Here is an 8707-nt window from a genome sequence, read left to right on the forward strand (position 1 = left end):
GTTGCTGTTGTTGTTGTTGTCGATTTGTGCATGCTTCAGTGCATTTTCCACTGCCAACAGTAGCGCCTTTTCCATGACGCTCAAACGAGGCGAGAGACAGCAGAAAAGGGTTACAAACGAAGCAGTTGGCCAACAGATACGTGGATTGAGATAGTTAATGTGATAGGGCCTCTTACAAAACTACAGACAGATGCTCAAATGCCGTATTACTCATTCATCATTAAACATGCTGTTAAGAGTCTACTTAATTAACTAGTTATCTAATATGTCTTTGGCACAAAACAGGTATGAGCGTAGATGCACTTTAATTAATGATACATAGCTTGAAGTAGTGGAAAAGATCTGCTGGTACTGATATGGAAAATCAATTTTACAATCTCTTAGGACAATATGTTGGTCTGTAAATTGCATTGAATACTGATGAGATTTAAAATACAATTGTAATTTTAGTTAGTAAAATCTAATAAATAAGAAATTAAGGATTTAAAACATAATAACAAATTTTAGTAATTTGTAATCATAATTTAAAAATTTTGATATATAAATAATAAAAAAAAATAAATAAATAATAAAAAAAATAATAAAAAAAATATATTTAAAAATAAATAAATGTAAAAAAATATGTATGAAATAAATAAAAGTATTAAAAATAAAAAACAAATACATAAATATAATAATAAATTAATAACCACAAAAATAATACTAAAGTAATTTTAAATATATACATATATGTATATAAAAAATAAAATACAATTTTTTTTTCTTACATTAAACAATAAACTATTATTCGATGCAATTTAAAAGAGTTTTCTATTTCTTTTTTAAATATTATAATATTAATTATATTATTAAAACTTATATATAAGAAAACTTCAAATAAATAAAATCATTAAAAAAGCGAACTCATATGTGTTTAGCCAAAATAAAATAGAATTATAAATTATATACTATATGAAATATGTACTTATTTTCGACTCTTTTCTCTTTACCATTTCGCCAGGGACAGAAGGGAACAGAACAACGCGTCGAAACAGCATGTATTATCTTGTCAAAATTCCAATTCGATCAGTTGAAATAGAAAATGTTCAGCTGGAATCCGAGGCGATATTGGGAGCTATGGCCCTACGAGATGCCGCTTCACCACTTTCCGGGCCATCCCCAGCTGCCGCAGGAGCCGGCGCTGCAGCGGCCGATGCGGCAACTGCGTGCCACATACACGCTGCACTTCGATGCAATGGCTGAGGCTGATCAGTACGAAAGGGCTGAGAAGCTAACCTTTATGAAGCGCTGCTATCTGCTGGCCGCTCTATTCACTGTGGCTGGCCAGTTCCAGTGGCTGCTGCTGGCAGGGCTGCTGGATAAGCATCGCCTGTTTTGTCTGCCCGGATTCATCTGCATGGTGTTGGCCCTCGCTGCTCTAATTCTGCTCACTTTCTGCATGCGTTGGCGCTCCCATTTCTGGTACGTCTGTCTCTTCTCCTCGATCTTTGTGGAGACCATCGTACTGAGCATAGTTCTGCTGCTGCCCGAGCGAACGATCGTCAATATTCTGGCTGCCACTGCCTCATCCCTGGCTGGTCTGATTCTCTTTTATCTGCTCGGTGCCCTTCTGCCCATGATTGTGCTGCCGGGCATCGTAGTCTTCTCAGTCATTCTAATCGTGTTCACCTTGGCCAGCGTCACTGTCCTCATCCTGTTCATAGTGACGGACCAGCAAACATATCACTCCATCTACTTTGGCATCCTCTTCTTCGCCACGATGCCCATGTGTCTGTTCCATGCGCAAATCGTGCACGGCCGCAGATATCAATTGCCCAAAGAGGAATACGTGACCTGTGCCGTTATCATCTACATGCACCATGTTCTGTTCTTCATGGCCATTTACTACTATATGTGGGTCTTTGACTGGTGACCATTGATTGGCGGAACAAATATATGTGTTTATATTGTATTTTTAAATAGATCGGTAATTGTCCAATTAATATATGCAGTCTAATGTTGTTTAAATACATGTTTTATCAATGTAGCTTGATGCTTTTATGTTCAAAAAAAATTAAAGCAATATTATTATAAAATAAAAAACTAAATTTAATAATAAATTAATATCTGACTTTTTATCAATTAATTAATATGTACATATATTATCTAAAGCGACAAAAATTATTTGGATAAAAATATAAGTATATATTTATTTTTTATTTTTTTTTTATAATGATTATTCTACTTTTAATATAATTTTTAATTAATTGAACATATTTTATATGTAAATCTTTGCACTCAATAATTATAATTAATAATAAAATTAAAAATTAATTCATAAAAGTTAAAAAAAATTTTATAAAAACATTTTAAATCATAAATAATCTCGATAAGTTCTATAACCCAGAATTTTACTTTTCCTCAACACCACGAAATGATTTTATTTAAAGGTCAAGATAACTAAGAAATAATTTCATAAATACCATGATATATATAAAAAAAAAAAATATATTAAATAAAAATGCATGTCTTTATCAATAACATTTTATTGTAATAATTAATCATAAAATATAATTATGATTAATCACGCCCAAGCAAAGGCTAGTCAAACGTCAAAAACTTATATCAGGACAGTTTTGCCTTCATTGTCACTTGAACAACTATTGGAATGTTGCGTATCAAATTTCTAGGTTAAACTGATGTCAGAATGCCGCCGACTAATCGGCAAACGTTACAGTCCTCGAATCGGGCGGAGCAGATGCGCCAGCTGGAGCAGCTGCAGCGCCAACAGCGGGAGCAGGAGCAGCAGCAACGAATACAGGTATTGCAGCGCCAGCTGCAGCAACTGCAGCAGCAACAGTCGCCGCAACAGCAACAGCAAAACCAGCCACCGCCACCGCCGCAGATAGTATTCGCACGTGGCAATCCGCCGGATAATTTACGTGGCGATGGCAATCGGGTCGTGGTCGTAATACCGGAAACACTATATCAAAGATTCATACGTCTCGTATATTTGTGGGCACTCTTATTCATAATCATCTGCTGCACCACCTGGCTGGTCATATCGGGCTTGCGAATCAATCTGCGCGATAAGGTGCCCGTGCCGTTCTATGTGTGGTTCATCTTGGCCATGATCGCGCTGATGGTACTGCAGTGCTGTCCGAAGACGCAGCGCATCTATCCGCTCAACTGGATACTCGTCTTTCTGGTTGTCCTCACGGTAACATTGGGCGGTGCGTATAGCATGGATCTGTTCGGCTGGAAAATCCTGCTGACCGGCATGGCCATATCGTTCGTTTTGGTTGCACTGTTTCACGTAATGGGCGCAGTCTGTCCGCAGGCCTGGCTGCCGGGCGGCCTGCTCACTGGCTGCGTCACGCTCCTCCTTGTAGTCGCCATGATGGTGTTCTTCTTCCTGATGATCTTCATGCGGGATCCGGTATATTGCCTAGTCTTCTTTGTCCTCCTGCTTGCGATGACGCTCTTGGCCATGCCATACCATGCCCAATTCATACACGGACGCCTCCAAGCCATACCTCTGTTCACAATGGGCACCTGTGCCCTCTCCGTCTTCATTGACTTTATCACCTGCGCCTTGTGTATTTCCATTTTCTATTTGTACTATATCTATACGAAAACGGGCGAATGGTTCAGCGTAGCTGAAGATTAGGTAAATAAATGTACTATATATATATATATATATATGTATATATATAGATGTACATATAAATATATATATATATATATATCATATATTTGTATGCACGTTCAGTGTATCCAGTAAATTAAAAATGTGTAGTAAATATTTAAATAAAATAAGATAAACAAGTAATAAACATAAAAAAAAAGTAATCAATGCATAAATAAATACTATACACCATGTATTAAATAAATTCCTTAGAAATATTGTAAGCGTTAAACAGTAGGAGGCATTCATATCGAAAAGTTAATAAAAGCGTCCACAAATAAAATATTAAAATATTATAAAATATATATATTATACTCCAGAGCCAAAGGCAAAAGAAAGCAACAAATTTCAGTTCGTCAATATCAATTCATTCATGCTGCTTTAATGTCAAAATTTAATTTTATTTTAATATTTGTTTTGTTTGTTTTTTTTTAATATTTATTTTAAAGTAACATTTATGAAGTTGTGCACGCCCTGGTTAGTATCTGCCGGTCCAGGGGTCCTTTCTACTGTCAAAAAGCGAGAAAGTTGCAAATTAACGAATGGATCGCCGTGAAGCCGATGTATATGGAGGTCCGCCGAATCTAAATTTAAGTCATGAGGTGCGCATCTATTTGCTGAGCGCTTTGTTTGCCGTTGCGGCCATGATCCAATGGATACTGATTTATGCATTTTCGGATTGGCGCAAATACAAAATGCCCCAGGAACGGTACGGCTTCTGGCTGATGGGCACATTCTTTGGCATCTGTTTGCTGTCGTGTACGCCGTTCGGTCGTCGCTGTCCCTGGAACGTGATGATCGTTATAATCATTGTTGAATCGTCCACGCTGTACATTGCGGTCGAGCAGCAGAATTCAAAAGGATATATGGTCAATATATATGCTGTCACAATTGTGCTCCTGGTGGTCATCACATCCATTTTCTATGGTGCGTACTTTCCAATGCGTTTGGTGCCAGGCGATCTGATGCTCAGCCTGGGCGTCGCCGTTGCCAATATAATGATGATACTGTTCTTCCTCAATGCGTTCATCATCAAGAACGATACTATATTCATTATAGTGCGTAACTACTTTGCCTTCACAGCGATCACAATGATCATGTATACGGCCACCATAATACACGACCGGCAATCCGATGTGCCCAAACACGAATATGTCTATCTCAGTGTTTTGCTCTTCTTTGGCCAAATGATACTCCACGAACGCATTCTGGCCATTTCCGCGAATACGTCACGATCGCATGCATGCGCATTACCAAAAACCAATTAGATCTATTCCAAAAGTGATTAAGCTAATCGAATATATGTATATATATTCACACTGTAATTGGTATTTCATTGCAACTCAAGTCTAAGCAAAAATATTGTAGCGCAACTCTTCAGCCTGGCCCATGGATGAGTTGCTTTCGGAGAGCGAGAAGATTGTAATTGTAGGAATATATTTGGAATGTACACATGGAAATTTCGTAAAGACAATAATACTATGACTATTTAACCCAATCAGAGACGAGGATATGCAGATATGTGATGCATACATATATTAGGACACATCATTGAAAATAAAAATTCAGCTGTTTGATCATTGAATACAATAAAAGTGGATTTCAACTAAAGCAGTTGCAGCAGTTGCACTTGTTAACATTTTCATTGTCTTTTCATAAATATGTATATGTATGTTTATACAGCTATATAGGAAACATATGTGCACTTGCTATACTCCACTCAATTCAATTGAATGGACGGCGCGTGCTGTTCGTCTCAGAGCACAATGTAAATGCAAGTGATATAAGTAAGAATCAGAAAAGGCACTTCAATTGTCAAAGTGGGGATTGTCTGGCTTTTGTTTAAACGGTAGTAAACAGGTGACTCAAGTGAAACAATAATTTATATTGATAATATAACAATTACATTGAGTACACTGTTGGCGAATCCTACAAAAAAAAAGGTGTCAATCAGAACAGATTATATAACTACAAAAGAATGTAAGGTGTGTGTGGAGAGAATTTGAGGGGTGGGAGAGCTCCTAAGGGGGCCGACAAGAACAGAGAAATGGAGACGGAGACAGAGTGAACGAGAAAAAGAGAGAGCAAAAGAAAAATAGGGTAAGGGTGGGCGACAGAGAGATAGAGGGAGAGAGAGAGGTGCAGTTGCCATCGTCGATTCCAAGATCTGAAGGATAGAGCGAAATAAAATAACAGCAAACGAGAGAGGCAGAGAGAGAGAGAGAGAGAGAGAGAGAGAGAGAGAGAGAGAGAGAGGATTGCGTAAGAGACAATAATATGCAGAGAATAACAATTTCGAAGAGGAAGAAAAATCGTTTTATAAAACAGATATTATTTAATTAAAACTGAAACTTCTCAATAAATATTTAAAAGTCTCGATTTGGTAAAAATTTATCTTATTTTTATCTGCATAATTTGTAGACCTGTTGGCTGCGGAAACTCGTGAATTTTTATATATATAGAGTACAATATTCATCCATAAATATTCATTTTGACAATTCAAGCTGTGTAAATATTATGGCTAAAATACTTCCTTGCTTCTTAATACATTTTATTATAATACTGCCGCGTCTCGATAGCTAAATAAATATTTATGCGTAAAGACAATGTCATTGTGAATCACAGAAATAATCACAAAGCTCCATAAAAAGTTATAAATAAAGTTCACAAAATAAATAAAGGAAAAATTTCTAAATCAAAATTACAAAAAAAAATTCCAATAATATATGTAAAAATAACTAAAACTTATGAATTCAAGGAAAAAATGGTTAAGGGAAAAAGCAAAATTAATAAATAAATTTAATCATAATTGGAAATAAAACTAAAATAGTTTTGGGGCTAAGAAATATTAAAAAAACAAAAAATATATTTGATATAAAAAAAAAATAATAATAATAATATAAATATTTCCATGCCGACGAGCAAACAAAAATTCCAAAATAATATTTTCATAAACTTTGCCGTCTCAGCCAAAACGTAAACAATTTCCCGTCTCAAGTGTTTGATCATAATTCAACCAAGGCCTTTCTGTTATAGACACTACCCTTTCTTTCGTTTAATATTCGAAAGGACATTCGCGCATCGATTTAAACTGGATTAACAAAAAAAGTAACTATAATGCTTAAAAACAAAAAAGAAATTTACATAAAGTATCTCTTGCCTCAATTGGACGCCGCTTTAAGCTGGCGTAACTGAATCCTCGACTACCTCAACCTCTTACGAAATAAAAAGAGAGAGAGGGAGAAAAAAAGGATGAAGAACTGGATTAATGGGCGCTCGCCGCTGTCCAGGGGCAAAACAATGCGGCAGCTGGCGCTAAACAAAGGATGCCAAGGCGTTCGCGAGCTGCCAAAGAACAATGGCCAGGCATTAGTAGCGCCTGCGCGATTCCGATGCCGTGGCCCGATCTACATGCCGATCCACTTAAAGTCCAAGCGAGGCGAAAAGAGAAAATATCTAGAACAATACGAAAAACTCGTTATGAGTCACACAAATCTCAGACTACGCTAGGGCATCCTAGCCGTTGTCCAAGCCATCTATGCATGTGTGTGTGTGTAGAGGTATTTAGGGCATTGCTGCGATCAACCCCCAACCCCTTTCCAGCCGTCGCGGTCAGTCGCGAAAACAATCAGCGGGCAGGCATGTTGATTATGATGCGTTTGAGAAGCCCTATACTCTAAATATGTTGAGCTCAGAGAGAGTGAGAGAGAGAGAGAGAGGGAGAGAGGGATATAGGGAGCTAGGGTATAGAGGGAGGGCCAGCAGCCAAGCTTAACGTTGCGTTACCTTGTCGTGAAAATCTAGCACGAAAATCGTGGGAAATTTCCCAAAAGCGCATATCGAATGCAATTAAACGGACGCGATTCGCGGTGGTTGCTGCCAAGGCGAAGGGAAAGCCAAGGCACTTGGCAGCTATGGCTATGACAGCACCACCACCACACCACCCAATGGCATTATAATTATTTATTATTCGGGGTGGAAATTGTGTGCGCGGAAAAACTTGAAGTAAAAAGCTGTGCGCATATTTTCTATAATTTTCACCCCAAACTGAAAAAAAAAAAAACTGAACTGAAATTTCCGCTTGTTGCGCGGTCAGCGAAATCTACACAAAATCGTGATTTACCGTTCCGGTGACAACGACTCCGTATGCGGAAGTGTTGCAACACGACCTGGCGCCGCATTGCGTGGTATCTGCCAGCAGAGGTAGGCGTCAAACGTGGGAAAGTTTGGCAGGCAACAGGCGGCAGCAATTCGTTTTAATGAAATGCAACAAAATGTGCCCAAAGTCCGTTTGATCTGTTGCTGCCCGATAAGGCCAACTTACTTACAGCCGAGGATGGCGGAATGCCCAAACGAAAAAAGCCCAGTTACAACATATGTCAACTGCCAGAGGGGGCTAAGGGAAGATCTTTGATTACAGGGTCTACTTCAAGCACGTTTCGATAGATAGAGCTCAGAATGCTATGCTATGCGTGTTTCTTCATTTCATTAAGCATGTCGCATCAAGATAATAGTTCTGAATAAAAAATGTGTGCTGAAACATCATTAGGCAAAATTAAATAATGACAGCCAAAAATTGGAGAAACATGCCGCGACATAAATTTTAATAAAATAAATTTATATAAATTTATATACAGACTTAAAGTCTTGTATATCTTGAACACTAAAAATAAATCAATTAATAAGAATTAAAAATTTAATTTCAAATTATTTCAAGCTTCTTCAGTTCCTTAAAAAAAAATTAAAATAAATTTTCAAATATTTAAAATTTCCTTTTTGATAGAAAACTTGTATAAAGAATTAATTTTATACTTTATTTAACACGAAATAAAATGCATTAATAAAATTAATTTGCAAAATTTCTTTTTTTATGCAACAAATTTTTTTTTTGGTAAAAATATTGATATATTCATACAAACAATTTATTTATTAAGAAACTGAAAATAAATTTCGCACATTTATTTAATTTGTTTATTATTCACTTGATTTATTTCTGCTCAAGAATTTCACCCTTCAGCGACTTGGCCAAACTAAGACACT

The 8707-nt window shown here is 36.9% G+C and overlaps 3 protein-coding genes across 3 annotated transcripts; all 3 read left to right on the top strand.

The window, feature by feature from the left end:
• The first annotated feature begins 1020 nt into the window (after positions 1–1020).
• LOC115562777 (uncharacterized) lies at positions 1021–1938 on the top strand. The gene has a single exon (XM_030384851.2). It carries the CDS (start codon positions 1082–1084, stop codon positions 1910–1912), a length of 831 nt encoding a protein of 276 aa, XP_030240711.1. The 5' UTR covers positions 1021–1081; the 3' UTR covers positions 1913–1938.
• A 671-nt stretch (positions 1939–2609) lies between these two features.
• LOC115562775 (uncharacterized) lies at positions 2610–3668 on the top strand. The gene has a single exon (XM_089258266.1). The coding sequence runs from the start codon at positions 2687–2689 to the stop codon at positions 3647–3649; it is 963 nt and encodes a 320-aa protein (XP_089114392.1). The 5' UTR covers positions 2610–2686; the 3' UTR covers positions 3650–3668.
• A 405-nt stretch (positions 3669–4073) lies between these two features.
• LOC115562773 (uncharacterized) lies at positions 4074–4956 on the top strand. The gene has a single exon (XM_030384846.2). It carries the CDS (start codon positions 4210–4212, stop codon positions 4933–4935), a length of 726 nt encoding a protein of 241 aa, XP_030240706.1. The 5' UTR covers positions 4074–4209; the 3' UTR covers positions 4936–4956.
• Positions 4957–8707: the final 3751 nt, after the last annotated feature.

The sequence above is a fragment of the Drosophila navojoa genome, chromosome 3 (assembly GCF_054131105.1).
Source record: "Drosophila navojoa isolate 15081-1374.11 chromosome 3, UAZ_NAV_1.0, whole genome shotgun sequence".
Lineage (NCBI taxonomy): Eukaryota > Metazoa > Arthropoda > Insecta > Diptera > Drosophilidae > Drosophila > Drosophila navojoa.

Excerpts from the sequence above, each read along its gene's own strand:
- LOC115562777 (XM_030384851.2), top strand. The coding sequence starts at position 1,082 with ATGTTCAGCTGGAATCCGAGGCGATATTGGGAGCTATGGCCCTACGAG.
- LOC115562773 (XM_030384846.2), top strand. The coding sequence starts at position 4,210 with ATGGATCGCCGTGAAGCCGATGTATATGGAGGTCCGCCGAATCTAAAT.
- LOC115562775 (XM_089258266.1), top strand. The coding sequence starts at position 2,687 with ATGCCGCCGACTAATCGGCAAACGTTACAGTCCTCGAATCGGGCGGAG.